This window comes from Idiotropiscis lumnitzeri, chromosome 14 (assembly GCF_059441095.1).
Source record: "Idiotropiscis lumnitzeri isolate Australia: NSW breed Sydney's pygmy pipehorse chromosome 14, RoL_Ilum_1.0, whole genome shotgun sequence".
Classification (NCBI taxonomy): Eukaryota; Metazoa; Chordata; class Actinopteri; order Syngnathiformes; family Syngnathidae; genus Idiotropiscis; species Idiotropiscis lumnitzeri.
Genome location: NC_142404.1, coordinates 12,353,879 through 12,373,584, shown reverse-complemented (window position 1 = coordinate 12,373,584; position 19,706 = coordinate 12,353,879). Strand labels below are relative to the sequence as shown.

At 38.7% G+C, this 19,706-nt stretch overlaps 1 protein-coding gene across 2 annotated transcripts in view; it reads right to left on the bottom strand.

Moving 5' to 3' along the window:
• The window catches only part of LOC148323525 (partitioning defective 3 homolog B-like), a 105,082-nt gene extending 86,549 nt beyond the window's left edge, over positions 1-18,533 (bottom strand). The window contains exons 1-5 of one of the 2 annotated variants that reach the window (XM_088315660.1): positions 18,287-18,533; positions 16,771-16,979; positions 10,165-10,266; positions 2,857-3,010; positions 960-1,054 (exon numbers count right to left, since the gene is read on the bottom strand). In XM_088315660.1, the coding sequence (XP_088171786.1) occupies positions 960-1,054; positions 2,857-3,010; positions 10,165-10,266; positions 16,771-16,887 (468 nt within the window). In that variant the 5' untranslated portion in view covers positions 16,888-16,979; positions 18,287-18,533. Of the gene's footprint in view, positions 1-959; positions 1,055-2,856; positions 3,011-3,246; positions 3,395-10,164; positions 10,267-16,770; positions 16,980-18,286 lie in introns of those variants that run through there. The other variant, XM_088315661.1, reaches the window with a different exon arrangement.
• Between the last annotated feature and the right edge of the window lie 1,173 nt (positions 18,534-19,706).

Below are 19,706 nucleotides of genomic sequence, written 5' to 3'. Positions count from 1 at the left end.
ACAAGGCAGGCATTATATGTCTGAGAGTTAATGGGGTTTGGTTATGTGTTCATAAACTTGGGTTTGAACCAAAAAAAAAAAAAAGCAAGGGCTAGATTTACACAGTATGGTTCAAGTGACTCAATTCCAATTTTATATTCTCAAGTGGCACGATTTGAAAATAGAAAAAAAAAAAAAAATGACTGGAATTGGATATTTTCCAGTCTGAATCTGAAACGCATCAGATATCTGCCAATTTGAGTGTGGCGTTAATGCACAAATCGGATCCACCGTGTCAGTGTAGCTTTACATCGTAGGAATACATGAGTTGATGGTTTGTACAAATCTACGTCCATCAGATAATAAAAATATGTTGAATAAAAAAACAAATCTAAATATGACTTTTTTTTTATATCTTTTTCTTCATGAATCTATAGTTAGCACACTGTTCATTAGACAATACTAGAGATTGTCCCATGAAACGGTAAATTCAGCGGATAATAAGATAGCCCTACAACCAGCTTTGTTGTTAAACTTTGTCAAGAAAAGTAACCGCCGTCAAGCCGTCAAGAGAAAACCATCTCCCTCAAAAGAACTGAACCGCATAAACACGTTGCTCTACAGAGATAAGCTGTTGTAAAAATATATATATATATATTTGTCCAGTGTGAAATCTCAAGAGGCTCACCACTCAGGAGCCCAATCAGGCATGGAGAGCCTTTCAAAAGACATCATGTGGGATTTGCGATGTGATGGCCAAACATGTTAGGGGATTAACTGTGACACTAACTCACAAATGAAATCATCACATGCATATTATGAAAATGCTAAATGTGATCCTAAAGCTAAATGATGATGTCCGTATGAAAAATATGCATGCGACCCTTAGTCCAAAAAGTGATTCACACTTTTGATACAGTATATAAAGTCACAAATGAAGCGTCAAGTTTTCAGGAGAAGCGTCTTACAGTGTGTCTTACCATCACAGAGGCATCTTCATGACGTGAGGATTCAAGCTCTGCTGACTGAGCGCCGAGAGCAGAATCACTGCTGCTTCTCACCAGCAGGGGGGTGTCTGTGAAAATAGAAGGGCACATGTTGCAAGAGTAGTCATGAGGATTTGGACACTGTAGCACAAACTGTGACATTACTGCAAGCTTTTGCCCAATTTTGCACATAACATTAAAATGTAATCAAATGCGTTGAATTCTTAAATCAAATCCCCCGATTTACAAATGATGTAACCAGCAAAGCAGAGGAAAACTGCATTCGCGATATGAATGTGAGGAAGTTGAGCCGCCTTTGCTCCTACTGAGAACAGATGCAAAATCCACTCTACCCACAAATAAATTAAATTGTCAATTTGTTTCATACCGTGCCTCTAACATACTGGTCCAAATGGTTGCAAAGTATGTGATTTGCAAATATGTGCATGCATATAGGCAACATATGATGGCGACTCCTGTTGCACATTTCATCAGCCCGCTGCATAAAATAATCATTAAATAGAAGATGATAGATGAAACAATCCTGTTGACTGCGACTGCAGGAGCTTAGCAAAAAAACGGTGAAAAGGCAACATGGTAAAAGGCTATTTTAAGAATCTAGCACGCTCCCGACTCCCACATTTAGCCTCTTTTCATCATAATCAATTCATATAGTGTATATACATTAAGACCTTGGTTACGAGAGCCTTGTGGTTCCGATGGGAATTGGATGACAAAGGTTTGGACGAGGGAACGTTATATGAGTGAACCGCCGAACAAATGACAAATGATATTTGTAGGGTCATTTATTGATTGTGACAAAATGGACCCTTGGTGCTCTTAAGACTGTCTGGGGGTAAGGATTACATCAATGCCATAATCAATGCATCCGTCCCATTGAATGGCCATGAAAGACAGAGGACAAAAGAGGCAGAAATAGTTGGCTCAAGTTAGCGGCAGCATGAGAGAGAACGGGAATAAAAGCGAGACTAATATGACGAGACATCTAGTGTGATAACAGCACAAATGAGTCGCTAACAAGGGATAAAAACTCATGGATTTATCCTCAGGGACTTTTCAAGACTCATTTTTTTGGGGGCTTTAGGAAAATATCGACGGAAACAAAGAGATGGCGCCTAAAAAAGGTGAAAGACAACAAAAAATACCCGGAGACAAAAATGGAGCAAGAGTGTTTGGAAGACAATAGTTGTTCGATGGTATGAGTAGTAGACAGGCCTAACTTTGACCTTCTCCCACTGACAGTAATAGTCTCCAGAGCGCTGTTACCTCTAATCATCCATGACAACCGCACATTACCTCTAATCTCTCCTGCCAGGCAACCATACTGAAACAGACTAAACTTCCTGTCTTAACAATGTCTGGATCGAACAGCTAGGGCATCTTCGTAACCTACGAAAGTTGAACATCCTCAACTGCCACAGGTTTTAGGGAAGTTGGAGAGAGATTTAATGCGGTTTTAAATGTACACCATTGTTCTGTCATGACATCTAGATTATGATTTATAAATATCTCACTTCCAGCACAAAAATTAGAAGAAATATACTTCCCTTTAATTCATTATTGAATTTTTTTTTTTTTAAATATCCTAAGTCACAACTAAACACTATTTAATGAAAAAGAAGAACTGCACACATACAGGCATTATAACACACCATATTTAAGAGTTGAATATGAATTAGGGATGAGCCCATACCATTATAGGTATCAGCGTTGATACTATACATATGTACTCTTAATTGGACTTGGAAAAAATGTTGTGATACTGTACGCCGATACCATTGCCACTTAAACCATGAAGTTGCGTTCTTCTTCCTTTATTACGAAGTACTCCTACCGGTGCATCCCTTGTCTTTTATTCCCCAATACTCACTCGACTTGAGAGCGGATGAAGTGACTTCTATCTCTCCTCCCGTGATTGGCTGGAAGACAGACAGCTCAGCCTGGTAGCGATCATGGCTGGGGGCAGGGCTTGTGTTGGCTGCATCCCTCTCCTGGGCTTCCTGTTCCTCATAGACAGCCATCAGCTGATAAAAATCAGAAACACACATGACATCTGATCAATTTTTCAAACACGCGATTCTTCCAAGTCTTTTGTTGTGGAAGAAGTAACTGCACGGTTTGACAGGTAGTTAACCTGAGTCATAGAAAAGATAAAGCTTATGCATGGAAAAAAAAAAAAATCTACTACTACTACGATGTCATGTACATCCATCGCACGCCACCACAAGCGCAGGCAATTGTTGCCTTTTGTTAACATTACCTTGTGGATGAGGACACTATAAAGGACGTCCAAGGAGCCCAGCATTCCAATGAAAGTGTGTGTAATTACTACTTAACAACTGCCTCCATTTGTGTCCCTCCTCTTCATGTGCGCGACACCCGGCTCCCACTCGCCGCGTTATATAGTGGAATCCCTGTCTATTGAATATAGCACTGAGTCTGCGTTTAGCTTAACATGGGACAGTGCTCGTCAACACTGGCTTCTAGGGGCCTCCACACAAACGCTGAATAGACCTGCGTTTGTATACATATGTGGATTGGGTGGGTGGGGTGGGGGCACGGGGGGGGGCATATAGCGGTAAAGAATAAAGAAAGCCGAGGTTGCCAGTAAAGCCAGAGCCTTCCTGTGGCGCTGAAGGGTAGTCGATACGGATGAGGGTCACTGCACTGGGAGCTATGTGCCTCACGTATGATATGTTCCGAAATAAAAACCGATACAGTTTGTGCATGTTCCATCAGAATATTCTTAAACTGAGATCAAAACGGTCAACAGTTATAACTTTTTGACAAGCCATTTATTTCAGTTGCCAGCCTCACACTCACTTTCTGTCACATTTCCTAATTCTGTCGTCGTTATTTTTCCTAAATTATCAAATTACCCGTGACTTGTACTTTTTCTATCTTGCAGGTCGGCATGCTGCTGCGTCAAAAATTAGACCAAGATAAATCATTATGAAATCTTTTTCCACCATTCGTGTCACCTGTAATCGAAACAACTCAACAAAAAAAAAAAAATCTCAGATAATTTTCTGTGTTTGCACCAAACAAATTGGAATTCTGTCTTAAATAAAAAAAAAATAAACCCTGTCCACATTTAGACTTGTACTTAAATTGAAAATGTGTGTTTCTATGGTTACGAATATGAAATACATTCTGTGTCATAAAAGAACATTGGTAATCTGGGAACGAACGTGTGTGTGTATACAGTTTAGGAAAGACTACCTCCTAGTGTGTGTAGACCACAAAAGGCCATATGGCCAGCATTACGGAGACTCATGTAGCCCAGATGGGCACATTCTGTGCAAGCAACTGCAGTTGATCCAAAGATTCAACAGAAGGCATCTCAGGGCGCTTTCACACCATGAACTCTAGTCCGTTCCCCCCCACTTGGTCCGGTCCACATGGAACCACAGCAAATGAGCTCTTAAGCAGAGCAAATCAATCAATTTTGGGGGTATCTTAACATGCTCACTTTTCTTTTTTTTTTTTTAGTTTAATTAATGGTTTACTTAATTGTACAAAGGATTCGACGACATCTCTCAATTCCATTCAAAGCTATTTTACCCAGCATTTCTTTTCTCCTTTTTTCTAACCTCTTATCTCATTCAATTAACTCGCCGCACAACAATGTACGTCTGAGTAGCTTTTGAAGTTGGAATTGCTTTCTGTCAGGTGTCACTGATTAGAACACCCGCCAACCCAGACGCTGATGACATGGAGTAGGCTTTTTGTGCAGCTTTCATGGATTTGAGGGCTTGCTTATATGATACTATAAGTCTTTCCATCTGTGATTGTCCGTGATTTGTTACGAAAATCACTGAACACTACCTTGTTACTAGGCATCATTGCGACATTAAAATGACCACAATATTGCCATATTGCAATATTAAAAGCAGCACATCTTCGTAAAAAAAAAAAAAAACATGTCAGCCAAACACGGCATTATGAACTCCATAGACCATGAGACTCTGAGCCAACAGGACCACATGACAACAAAATGACGGGGCAAGTCTATTTCTTCGCCATTGCTGTTATTATGTACAAAAAAAAGTATTGGGGGGCCGGTGTTCAAAATCATGATCTTTTATTTAATATCATGAGTTTTTATTCTGTACCTTGAGTTTTTATATAATATGATGTGATAAATATCATGTGATGTTCATATCATGAAAATATGGTTTCATGATGTTTGCATATCATTACATCCTTACATAACATTCAATGTTACGTATATTAAAAAATAAATAAAGAAAGAAAAATCATGCATTTTAAAACGAACAAAAATATGTAGCGGAAAATTGCAAGGTTTGACAACACGATGCTCGATATTCTCCAAATTCAAACAATCCCCTACCCTAGTAGACATTTAATGCCACGGCGCCAACTAGCTCATTGAGCTGAGTTTGGAAACCACTTATGTCGTGACTGTCGTAAATCCTGCACCCCAGTACCCTAATGAAATTGTCATGCCTTTGAGAAAAACGACGGTACACATTCCTTTACTCAATAAATCAAATAGTCAAGCTTTGTGTCCCCGCTCTACCTCAACTTCCGTGTTTTGTTCGCTTCATTCGACATGATTTGAGTGAACAACTAATTTCTCTCTCTCTATATCCTAAATCACAAGCTCGCATTTGGTCATGCTTTGTCCTCCTCACCAAGTCACCCTCCCCACCCCCGTCTCCTAATTCATTCACCGTCTCTTTTACCCCATCGTCTAATGAATTCAATCATGTTTGAGTCACATCTTGGTGTGACCAGTCCTGATACATATGTTGACCTTTACCTAGCAACCAGGGGGGGTTAATTGAGTCAAAGCGTTTACTCTACAGGAGAAATGAGCCGGCCAGCCAGAAAGATTAAGAGACAGCGGCAATAGATGCATTAAGAGAGTCCGAATGAGACAAATAGGTGCAATTTGTAAGAGCATAAGAGAAGACGAGGCGGGAGGGGGCAAGAGGAAAAAGGGGTTAATTGCTGGTGTGAACGGAATGAAACACACTGGGAGGCAAGTAATTAAAGAAGTGAGAAGGAGACAGTGAAATAGAGTCAAATTGGGCTTGATAGGGACGGTGTGTGTGCGATGGGTACAAGGTGACGGCGAGAAGGAGCCAATCAGCAAGCTATGGGAGATTGATTTTAAGTGATAAGGAGAAGGGGTTAACAGGGTGATTGAAATGAAACGGAGTGAGAAGCTGATAGGGTGAAAAGGAAACGGTTGATTATGAGTATAATAAACGATGAAGCCTCTACTCTTCACGGACCTTAACTCTTAATTAAGGAAACGCAGCTGCACCTGAGGTCCAGCCATAATTGAGGGATGCACCAAATAGGGAAATGGGTGTGTGCGGGTGTGTATTTGTGCAAATTGTTTTTTATGATAAAGCCTGCCATCCTCATGGATTCATCGTGAAGATTAATTCTCGTAATGAAGTATCTGAAAGTGGGGTTTGTTAAGGAAGATGACAAAGAACTGGTCGTTTATATCATTAACCCATACGTCAGTCATGATACAGGCGTGAAGTTAATGAGCAAGTTTTAAAAATACAAACCGACTTGTTTCAAGGCCGTCATTGAGGATTTATTTAGTAGGGGGAACAAACGACTTGTTTTGAAGATCAATTTGTGTGATGTCTCAGGATATTTAAGTGACGAAAGATAATTCATGCGGCAAATATCACAGGACCTTGAGGTAGGAATGCCTAAAAGCATGTAGTTCAGAGCAGAGACTTTAGAAAACAGTTTTCATTGCGGCTTTAAAGAACATATTTGACTGATAAAAATGTTGTAGGTATATGCGATCTTATTGAAGAACTACGAAAAAATCAATACATTACAAAAAGTGTAATAACATTCCTTATTATGTCAGATATTTTGTTTTGAATTAGCTTAACTCATTCACTGCCGTGTAAGTTAAAATTCGTCAATTGGAATCCAACCATTTACTTCCACCAATGAATATATTTGACACGGAAGCTCTCTCCCAGCTAGTCTGTGAAATTGAGATTTGTAAACCAGTCATAACTGACTAACTAACCTGTAGATGGCGGCATTGCATCGCTTTCGTTTTGAGCTCAGCACAGCTTTTAAAGTGAGGATTACGATTAGGAGGGCAATTTTTACTTGTCTCAATAAATTACTGCCAAATAAATTATTTTGCCATTAAATATTTGAGGTGTCATATAAGCACAAAACCTCAGTGGCAAAGTCACGGCTCCACAAAAAGCAAGAGAATATTCTCTCGGGCTTGACAAATCATTCAAAATTCACACAATTTTAGAGTCATTTAGAGTCAGGATGGAGGAAACAGATTTTAAAACATATGTCAGCGAATGGGTTAATTACAATTAATTAGTAACAAAGAAAAATGCAATAAATAACAGACCACATCACTGGAGTTTAGCTCCACATGTACACATACTGTACATAGAATATAAAAGGAGCTCTGTAAATAAATGTACTGCCAATGCAGACTGATAAATGAGCCAGTAAAATGCAGTTTACAAATGAGGCCATAGCCCCATCAAATAAAATTCACAATTCAGCCAATAAATGATCTCAGTGAGTGAAATAGTAGCTCATTTATGGCCCTTCTATCCTTCTCAAGGACTAAAACGTAACCCCCATTCTTCGGTCACATAAATGCCTTCCGCCAAGAACAAGGATGTCCAACGACAGTTGAACGTTTGACTGATGAAATGGAAAAACAATTGAGATGGATTAAAAAATGTCAAAGTTATCTTTTAATGAGTGTCTTAAGTTGCTCAGTTGAGAAAAGATTGACATTTATTTTGTTATACACGGCGCATAATTTAGCCTTGAAAAAAAAGCTAAAAAAATGACTTAAAGGCCACAAAAAAAAAAACAATGCACAAAAGAATGTGTATGAAAGCTTGCAGCCCATACATAAACGCATTATGATTCTCTGTAAATGAAACCATCCCAGTATGTGAAAGCAATAAGATACACTGCTTTCTTTGAACCAAGGTCAATATTATTCTTACCGGCTGGCCACTTCACGTGCAGGGCTGAGATGGCAAAGGTGACCAAGAAACTGTTTGCATAGCCACAAATTGGGTGTGTGACAGAAACCTTAGAGTGTGTTTGTTTTTCACGTTCATCCACTTAATGTTAGCAAGCTGACATTACAATATAGAAAAATAAACCTCCCTGAATCTACTTGTTATGAGAGATGCAATCGCAACTCAGGAAAGAATGTTTCGTCTTTGTATGTAGTATTTAGTAGTCGTAGCTCGAGGTGGTTGACATGGAAACAAAATAGCATCACAATATCATCAGAAAATACCAATGATGATAGAAAAACAGCAGTTAACACCAAATGCAATTCACAAGCTGCAGTATTTGTTCAACATGCAAATGAAATGCTTTCAGACCACATCGAGGCTAATATCTGCGCCTTGCGTGCTTATTCATATAAAGCCATCTTGCACTTTGCGAGCTGAGTACACAATTACACGGTAATTGTGAATTACGGTGCGCACGTCACCGTACAAAACACTAACAAGTTATCAATGCGCCCTACGACATGCAAAAAAACTCACAGCACGCCCTTAATTCAAAATAGGCGGTGGTAACGCAATAGACGCATTGTGCGTGCAAGCGCACGCAGATAATGAGACGCTTTTACACTGATGTGGCGCAGTCCTACAAACGAGCCGAGAAATATAAGCGACGACATGCTTTGTCAAATCAAATAGACAAAGCTAACATACTGTATTGAAAAACATTAAGGGTCTAATTCACTACTTTAAAAATAACGCGCGCTAAATTGCTTGTTTGCAGCCACAAATAATGTACTGTTGGTGAACGTGTTGTCGGTGATTGACTGAAAATGTGATCTTTTCCTAAGATCGAAGATACTAAATTGTGTGTTTACTCGCTTTAAAGATCATGTTCTTTGTCAGTAACGGGCGTAAAAGTCGAGGAGTCCAGCGTACATTCACAAGAGCAGTTTGTGCTCAAGGTAGCTTTGATGGTTGCGCTTATTGAACACGCTGAAGAGGACCGTAACTGTAAAGGGAAGTTTGAAGTGACGGAATTTTGTTTATGGAAGAGGCAAACATTTTACTGAGTTACAGAAAATGAATTGATTGCTATTTTATCAGTGACCCAAATGAGAGTTTTACTTATATTACATCAGTAGTTTAAGAGGAAAACGTAAACATTGCTCACATTATTTCATTAGAAGATTTGCCAAACTCGAATCAAATGTTGAGCATGAACATGTGTCAGCTTCACAAACCATTTATTACGACGGTTGGAAATTAGGTGCATTAACGCAAAAACAACAAAAACGACAACAGTGGCAAAGTGCTTCGCTTCGAAAGCAATGTGTAGAGCAGGTGTGGGCAAACTACGGCCCGGGGCCACATGCGGCCCGTTAAATGTTTTAATCCGGCCCACCGAACTTGAAAAAATTTCAAAAAATAATAATTGAGTAAACCTTGTTAATGTTTTATTTTTTTAAATATTGTGGTGTGTTAAAATTACAATTTTTTTTTCTCCGATGAGGTTACCAAAACACTCCATCCATCTGCTCCTGGTTGGACCCCTCTGTCAAATTTTAGAACCCATTGTGGCCCACCAATCAATAAGTTTGCCCACCCCTGGTGTAGAGGATTAAGCTGTGTGGAAGGGGAAACTAAAACAATCTGGAATGTAAAACAATGTGTCCCTTTCGGAATGTCAACTTTCAATAATAAAGGAGCTGATAGTAAATTTCCAAAGCAAACTAAAGTGGAAGAGTTTCGGTCGAAGGTGTAGCACGGAGCGAGGCAGTAAGGAAGAAAAGAAAGAATACCTCTATGGCAAAAGCTGAATGTGAGGAAAAGCCATTATGTAAATTATAACCTGAACTAGCAGCTATTGCCGTGCGCTGAGAGCTACTCTATGACTAAGTCTGATCCTCGTGTATAACACTCCTATTTGAAGGTTACCTACACAACATCCAGGTCACTAGTGGAGTGAGAGGAAGGTCCATAGAAAAAAAAAGTCTCTAAAAGGTAATACGAGAAGCTACAAAATGCTGCTAAATTCGAGTGACGGCCTAGAAATCATTTAATATGAATATATCGTTAAACCAGATCATTTGCTCAGGGTATGATAAAACATCTTGGAAGACAATAAAATTGCACACTTTTCATAGTCAAGTTCTTACCTTGTCCTTGTCCTCCACAAGATCACTAAGTATGTCATCAGGGTCCAGAATCCCTCCATCGCAGTATTCGACATGGTGCGTCCGAACCACGAATTCTCCTTCCTATGCAACGAAAGACAAAATGCATGCAAGTCAACAATATGCCACTTTATAGATTTGCTTCCCGTGATAAACTTGCGTGAAAAACACAAAATATTATGGTTTTGAAGCTAAATTGTGGAATCTCACCCATTTTCCCATATTTTCCGGGATCAGTGTTGACAAAAAAAAGAAATGCGTTCTACGTGAGCTCCGAGAAGGGAAGCAAAATAGATGATACAAAAAAAATGAAAAGAAAATAACTCATTATTGTGGAGTTTCTTTCCCTGGCATTGACAGGTGATTGATGGATGAATGGATTAGAATAAAATAAAAATAAATAATAAAATAAAAGTCCATTGAAACTTTTTCTTTTTTTGTACAGCAATCTACCTTTTGGGGTAGGAATCTTCTCAGCTTAGCATATCTTAACCGGACGTGGTTAAGATTCAATTTCCAAAACTATTCTAAACTATTTCCGTCTTCAAATCTTCTATCCGATACTTCTCACTATTGTTTTTTCACTCAGATATTTGACATCTTTTGCTGGACACCTCCAATAGATTCCTACTACTTTACTGTACAAACTGAACTGTTCTCACTGCCTCCTGACTCCTTTTATCCGCAGCGTTGGGTCTGTGATTGATGACAGCGATGCTGCACTGGACACCCGTCTGCACATCGTCGGGTTGTTAAACAACATAGTGCGACGGAACACAAACTGGCAAAAAAACGTACCCTCACATAAATCATGAATAACCAAAGAGCGTGTAGGAATCAAAATGTTACATCGTTGTGGCTCATCAAATCTGTGGTTTTCATAAAAATACATACAGAAGACGACTAAAGTAAATGTTAAATGTGAGTTTTACCGTCATACAACCAATCTTCGCCTGTGAAAATCAAGGCAAGGAAACAAGGGGTATGAGGTCGGAAAGAGACATGGTAACCATTACTCCTTATTGCTCAACTCTTTTCCATAACCCGGCACCACATGGTGAGTTGTCATTCAGTTTTAGATCCAACTTCACCATGAGACAAAGGAAGACCAATAAATCTTAAAGGGGAAGTTAACTCCCAAAAAATCTTAGCAATAAAATGTTCTATGCGCCATTACTAGTCGAAACATGGCATTCTGATTAATATTGTGTTTGTGGAATAAGCTTTAAGCAGCAAAATCCACCCGTTTTTAGCCATCTCAGGATGCGGCCATTTTGGCACTTCTGTCGTCTAATAATGACATCACCGTTGTTCAGGTCTTAAGTAATAACCAATCAAAGCTCACCTGTTTTTCCGCTCCTTGAAATGGCTAAAAAATGGTGGATTTTACTGCTTAACTCTTATTCCGCAAACGCAATATTCATCAGAAAGCCATGTTATGACTTGTGAGCCTGCATCGAACATATTCTTGTAAAGAAAATGTTGGGATTGTCTTCACTGTTAAGTAAAAATGTATTCCTATCTATTTATTTATTGCGATAACTTCTTCCAGCATTATCTACCATATATCACCAATATGGCAATAAATACAGCAAAAAAGGCTTAGTTAGTCCTACATAGGCCAGATTCCTTACACTTATATGGCCCTCATACATAAAGGCTACGAAAAAAAAAGAATATTAGCTCACAAATGATTTACCAGTATGTTTCTAAAATGGTATCTAATGTTAAGAACACCTGTAGATCCAACATATGTAAACTAAATGTGATCATATACTTTCAGGCCAATGAAATTGGGCAACGCCTTAGCAAATGTTGAGCCTAGATAGATAAAAGTGTCTAATAGTACACAACCGCCATCTTATCTGTTGGATGACGATAATTAAGTGTACCAACAAGCACTGAACTTCCTGGCAACTCCCCAGAAAAATAAACTCAGTCTCCTACCCGCACCTTCATCTAAAGCCAAAAAAGTGGCATTAATTGACTCACGAATGCTTGTGTATACATTCTACCAATATTTGGTATGGCTTTTACAGTTCTGCCAGCCCCTATCAAACAATCAATCACCATTGTTTTTTTTTGTTTTATTTTTTATTTCTGACTATTTCCATTTATACAGAAAAGAGTAACTCTCAGAGGTTCGAAACGGGACTACTGTTGATTTCATTCACAGTGCACACTTAAAGAAATCCAAAGCCACAGAAGCGAGATGATGTTGTCCATTGCACAGCATTAAAATGTCCAAAATCAAAAGGAAAGTTCCCTTTACAGACATGACATGAGAGTGACAAACAACGGAGCTGATTAGTAAAACAGTTAATGTTTGCCACAGGAAGCATTGGGGCCCCCCTAATGGTTGTTTGGGGGGGGGTTGTTAAGGGTATATTTTGGATCTAGCAAAAAAAAAAAAAATACTCAGAAGTATGATGAATCACAGAAGCAGATGTCGTGGAAATAGACAAACAACAAGCGAGCTGTCTTTGGCGACTCTTTAGAAAAATATGATTTGCATAGCCACCGGGAGGGAATAGAGCATGGGCAGTGCATCCACACACAAATACAAACACACACACGCAGCAACACTCGGGAAACATCAACACAGATGAAAAACTAAACAACAGATTAATACAGCAGGAACATCAGTGGAAATAAGAGAAAAACAAGAGGAACAAAAACAAAGATTATTGACACTTTATTCTTATGAGGGATGAAGAGGAAATGAGAGAAAATACTGTTCAAATGGGGAAACTTCAACAAGATCGGCGCTACTTGTAAAAAAAAAAAAAAAAAAAAAAGTGCAAATAAATCATAACCATTCTAAATTAATCTCAACTAAGAATGAACTTTTGTTGCACAGCAGAGACAAAAACGCTGCAAAAGCGCTGCCAACACAAACTGTGCATGTGCTTAACAAGGCAATATATGAACCAAGACAAGGCTAACACGAGTACCTGAGATTTAATCAATACAAGAGACAGCAACGCCATTAATAAGAGCTGCAGGAAAACGGACCTAGAGAAAAATTGGTTACTGGAAACATTTACAGTATAGCTACAATGTCAAAAAAGTTGCATCCAATCAGAGTCTACAGTGATCAGGCATACTCATCTAAATTATACTGTAAGGTTTTAAAAATGTATGAGAATATAAAATTACGGCTGGATCATAAATTATTAAAAAAAACACCTCCAAGAAGAACCGCCAAGTGGCAAATTGAAGCCTGCAGGAAATATTCCAACATTACACAGGAGCGTCATGCGGCTTTTACTTTCATCAGATGTCCTTTGCAGGACAGGCAGATCAAGTTCAAGCGGGACCGTTAACAGAACTTTCATCGCAAAGCTGTGCTCGTAATGGCAGTCCAGGATCGAAGACGTTACAGTCCACATTTCATGTTGTTTTAATGCTGCTTTGGCGATTACTTTAACGCAAATGATATTTAGACAATTGGTGTTAAACTGTTGACAGGTTTTGTTAGACTGTGTGGGGAATCTGGGAACAAAAACAACTATTGTAATAACTACTTAGTGATATCTTTAAGTTAAAACTTAAAGTTTTGCCGACAATTCTGTCATAATATAGTAGGAAGTGAAAACAATTTGGATAACTGCTACTTTATCGAGTTTTAGCGCCATAGTTTGCTTTTATTTTGGAAGGTTTCTACTTCCTGTTTGTGTTCCATTTCCACTAGCTTGACATTTCCAGTACTGAGAAGCTTTCTGTGAACAAAGGACTTTGAATTTGGATCTTCTGTGACTAGTGTTGTACATTCCATTTGTGTTTGCGCCGTTTGATAAGATAAGGAGTACCGTGTGAGGATACTGTAGACATATGCTGCTGCGTTAGCATCTCGCACTAGCTCCTAGCTAACAAGTCGCGATATGTTTGTTAATTGTGAAAAATGCCTCGTGTGTGTGTTTATGTTTTAAGTCATTAGAGCTTAATTAGTGGTTGGTTTCCTACAGCACTTAGTTGCAGCAAAACAAGAACTCAGAATATTCTCAAATAATAAACGTAGGAAAAACAGCCATTCATTGATTAATTACTTGATTATAAATGAACCCCATGTTCAAATTAGGTAAAATGCCCATTCATATTAGGGACCTAAAAATTAACAGTCTAATCATCCCCAATTAGACATGGCGCACTGTTATCTTCCCAATTTAAGAAGGAATCAGAGTTCAAATGGGGATGTTAAGCATTGAGGCTATGTAGAAAATGAAGCCTGCACTCGTCAAAGAATAAGGATGATGAATTGGATGAAGGGGCAAAACACACGGGAGCACAGGGCATGGAGAGTTGATATAGAGATAGGTGCAAAGAAATGAAGAGGCTAAAACAGCGGAGGAGAAGAGAAGAAACACACTGCAGGGATATCTCACTATCAAACCCAACTGAGGTCATGAAGCCATACGTCTGCATCTGGTGTTTTTTTTTTTTTGTTTTTTTTTATACAAACAGCCGATATTTATGAGGTCACTGAGGAGATTTGGCTGTCTGACGGGAGGAGCAGGATTGCTGCCCTGAGAGTAGCGCTGGGAATCATCAACAGTCATAAAGGAATCACAGGAGGGAGACATTTGCATTTAACACCGACTCACAACTTAAGTGGAAACGAGTCGTGCAGCCTCCTGCCTGGCGCATCGCAATTCAAATCAGATGTGCGTTCAATTTTTCATGCAGCAATTATGGAGAGCTGGACCTCTGTGGCTTTGGCAAAGAATTTCCGATGTGGAAATCATAGTGTCCTTTTACGGTATTAAGTATGACAAAGGTTTTAATCATTGTATGGCTTTGGAAGGTGTGTGTGTGGGGTTGGGGGTGGGAGGTTGTGGAATAAGTATTCTGAAAGTTAGGTCGCCCCATAAAAAGATATTTGCATTATTATTATGATTATAAAATTGACGCTAAATATGAGGGCTGAAATTGAATTTGAAATAGCTCAGGGCCAATGAGAAATGTGTTATATATGCTCGGAATCCATTTGTGAACGTCATGAACTAATTCACTGCCAGCAGTTTCCATATCAGAATTTCCATGTCTCCAGATGTTCTTTGATCTTTCAAGATTCACCATTGTTTTAAGCACTGAACTTGTTTTCTTCCTCATACAAATTCTCAGTAATCAGCAACAAACCCTGCGTTGGTTTTATCAAAAACTCTTGTTTCTGACCACAAAGCGGAGGAAAAAAAGAAAAAAACGTCAAGCAAAACAGTGATTTTGATTCTAAAATGTATTGCTTTTGTGATACCTCAAACTAAAAATGGCTCAAGTTGAACGTCATTGGATGGTTTGTTTTCGCAGAATTCCTCATTCACGCCATCTTTTCTCACGATCGCAACCAACACTTTCTATTATCTACTGTTACATATGCAAATGTTTCAACATTTCATATAGAAACTTAGTTCAAGTGCTAAGTGCCTTTACTTGTCTGCTGCTGGACTTGTACTAGATGAAAACTGTAGCCATGAAACAAGGAGAAACATCAGGTGAGTGACCTAACAGAGTCCATCCCATCTCCTACAGTACCCACTACTGCAAGACACTAAAGTGACTCATTCATCTCTCCTGTCATAAAGACTCATTTGGGACATATTTCATCCCATTCGCTACAAACATGTACAATAGCTCACCACTCCGTTATGGGTCAGTCAAGCTAGGTTGAGGAACAGCATGCGGGTAGACCACAGAACCAACACATGCATCACATATTTCTCCAATTTAATCACTCCTCATTTTATATTCAAACACTTTTACTTTGATGTTGGCAGACAAGCATTCTTTCACTTCACTTTATGTATGCAAATTTAAGGATGAATACATTTTATATTGCAGCTTTAACGCAATTATACCTTGCATGGTTTAACAAAGTCAGTCTTTCTGTTCGTCTTTTCAATCTAATTACAGCCTGCGAGATTTCATTGCTTTGACAAGTAAAAACAATAAAGTGAAGTCATACATGCAACCAGATGCTGTAAACGGAAGTTATTGTGGATAATGCAGAGGAAGTCATGCCAATCACTTCAACAAATGAAGTTAGTGATTTACGGTCCTCTACTAAAAGTATGACTTTATTCTCATTATGGGCATCAAAAGTTTACGTATGAGCAACATTTTATAGGGAAATGACTGGAATATTTTTCTATTTGCATATAGTGGACAGTATTGTACTTTATCACAGGTAATGTGAATTTGGCCTTACATTAAAATATTGAGGGAAAATTAAGTTATTTCAGTAGCTCTATTCAAACGGTAAAATTCATGTATTTACAGCTAACAAGAACCTAAAATTCACCCAAAAAATGAGATCAATCTAAATGATATCCAGTATAGAAAATAGATATTTAAAAAAAAATATTCCTACATGTTTAATGCGTTTGAATAAAATTTAATTACCCAACATTTTTTTAATTGAATTGCAAAATGCCACAATATTCTGTGAGATATATGTGTAATAAGTAGAGCCAAGAAAAGAGTTGCAATCACAAGGGGAACCTGTGTTTTCATTCGTTTAGAACAGTTGTTCAATGTCATGACTGTAGAAGTGTAAAATGAACCAGTGAGCAAGTCCCAAGATGACAGTACCTGTTCCAGCAGTTTTCTGTATCTCTGGGTGGCTTGTTGGATGAGGTCTCTCACAGTCCATCCCTCTTTACAAGGCACCACCACACCAGTCTGCCCAAATGTCACTGTTACTTTCATTGTAGGACACTTCTCTGAGGTTTTGGGTGACGGCAGGAGAGCTGTGTCGTAGTGGATAAAACTGCAGTGTAGTAGAACGGCACGCTGGAAGCCTGAAGGACGCAAACACGGCGAGTGAAAAAGAAACTGTGAGACGTGGTGGAAATTAAACCACAAATGATGAGCAAAATGACCTGAGCTAATGAGAAAGTTTTCACTAAACAGTGCTTCCGACAAACACAGAGGTTGCTGTCTAAAATGGGAACCATGACTTTTAAAGCCACAGGTTAATGCTAAACAACTTCAAATATACGGAGATAAAAAAAAAAGTTCACACACCCTTGTTCAAATGACAGCATTTTCTGATGTAGAGAAAAGGAGCCCATAATAAATCAAACGTGACCTATAACTTAAGTGTAGAGTATAACTCAATTGAGAATCTCGAGAGAATTAAAAAAACTGAAAAGTGGTGCAGATTTAAGTGAAATTTTGACATACGAGGACTGCATGGTGGCAGTGAACTTAACTCCGCTCACCATAAGCAGCGGTTGGAAGATAAACAATGTTACAAAAATTGGCTTCAAACTGTTTACTGCCACTCCCAGTTGAAGTTTACAGTCAAAGTAAACTTCAAATAAATACTTCTATTTCAAACAAACACATAACTTAGTTTTTAAATTGTGCTAGCTTAATTCCAACACATAATGGGAAACCCCATTATGATTACTGAACACATTAAAATGGGCTAACAAATAGCATCAGTGCTGTGATGTCATGACCCATTGAGCTACAGATACTTCAACACAGACAACGACAAATATAGCAATATAGTGAAAAACAACAATAGTAACAGGGATGTATTCTTTATCCTCTGTGAAGAACTAACATTATTGCAGCACAAGTTAATTGAAATAAAATGTGTCAAAAATGGTTTACTTATTTATGTTCTATTCAATTATTTGCTCTGTTTTTCGTACAGTACAATTACACAGTAATAAATAAGTCACAAATTGTGTTGTGTTGGTATTTTTTGAGAGGCTGCAAGTGATTAATTGAATTTCCATTCATTTCATTGGGGAAAGGTGTTTTGGAATGTTTTGAGTAAAAAGCACGGTAACTGCACGAATTAAACCCGCATCTCAAGGCACCACTGCAATGTGGTTACATAAGTTTGGTCTCATCTGCTGTCACTTAGCTAAATATATTAGCTTCGTAACGTAACTGTGGAAACTAGCAGCGCGAACGTAACATTCCCACCAAGGCAGCATTCCGTTACAAGCGCAACACGTATATGTGTAAGTGTTACTCTCCCCGTCTACAAGTCGACGGGAGCGTTTTAACAACATGGAGTTTCGCGACATTTCAAAACTTTCCCATCCGATTCAGCAGCCCGACTCCTGAGCTAGCTCACGTTAGCTACCTTAGCTGAACTTTGTAGGGAGGCGTGCAGTCGCTCAGGCATCATTCCACAAGTTTTGCCCCCCTCTCATGTTTCCTTTCTCCAGGCCCTCGGTAACATCCACTTCATCGCCGAGCGTCACTTGATTACTCGTCGTTGTAACATCGGACGAACTGGAAACGACGTGTAATAGAGAGGTAAACACTTAAGGGAAAGTTTTGGGGGGGGGGATTCCTTCCCAAGCTTCGCTCCTGCTGGCCAGTTCCTGACCAGCGCTTCCACAGCTAGACTGTCTGCTACTTTCTTAAAGAGACAGTACAGTAAAAGCCTTCGAATTGCCATTGTTTTGTTCGACTTTTTCCTCCTCGATTTTTTTTAAAAAAAGATATCAGCCTAAAATAACACTTTTTATATATTTAAAAAAAAATGCAAAAGAAAAAAAAAGACTGAATTGTGGTTCTCACGTTATGGTAATTCAAGGTAAGCAAATCTGCAATGAGTTTTGTTGTCTGCCCAAATTAGCATGAACTAACAAGGTCAGCTTCGGATAAGCGACACTTGATTGGTCAACTTTTTTAAAAAATTTGGTATTTGTTCCACCAAAGTAACATGGCATCTTTCTAGTATCTGTGTCAGGCGACCCTCGCAAACTGCTCTGAAATTCGCCACCCTCCCCCGTTAATAATCTCCTCCTGTCACCTCACACACATGAAACCATTGAAGCCATCCAAAATATTCTATTAGCATAACATCATACACAATTTGATGGATCTTCAAAGATGAAACGCCTCCTAGCAGGCGGAGTCCGCCTTTGTAATTAGCAGCTCAAATGTATGCATGGGTATGTCTACTACTAATTGATTTGGACGAGGTTTAGTTTCTGGGTCATTGAATTCCATTGCTTCTAATGAACCACAGGGGAGAAGGCCTGTAATACACACATGCATTATTTACCTCTTTCTTTGGTTAAAATTAGAAAATTAGCAGTATACTCGAATAATTATTTAAGATATGAATATTTGGAAATATTTTAATGAACTGAAGAAAGTTTCCCAGTTTCAGTTTTCTTTCATACATGATAATGAGCATCAGTTTCAGTGGCAAACTCTTTTTCCAGATTGATTACTCGCGTCCGCTTACTGACGTGATCACGGCATTTGACCCAGGCCCCTTGCATCCACCAGCAATGTTTTACGTCAGAATAAACATCTTAAGGAATATAGAAGTTGACCTAGAATGCTTAAATTGTAATTAAAAGATGAACGCAGAGCAAAAACAAGGATTTCCATATTTGTTATCGAGTGAGTTCGAGTGAATATGGATGAAGCATTTTAATAGTCTTTCGTCTTTGGCAACTTTTTCTGAATATCTTCTAACTGATCGGCTGCACTTGAATTAATTAGGAGAACTCATAGGATTGGTGCCAAGAAACCTTTTATGC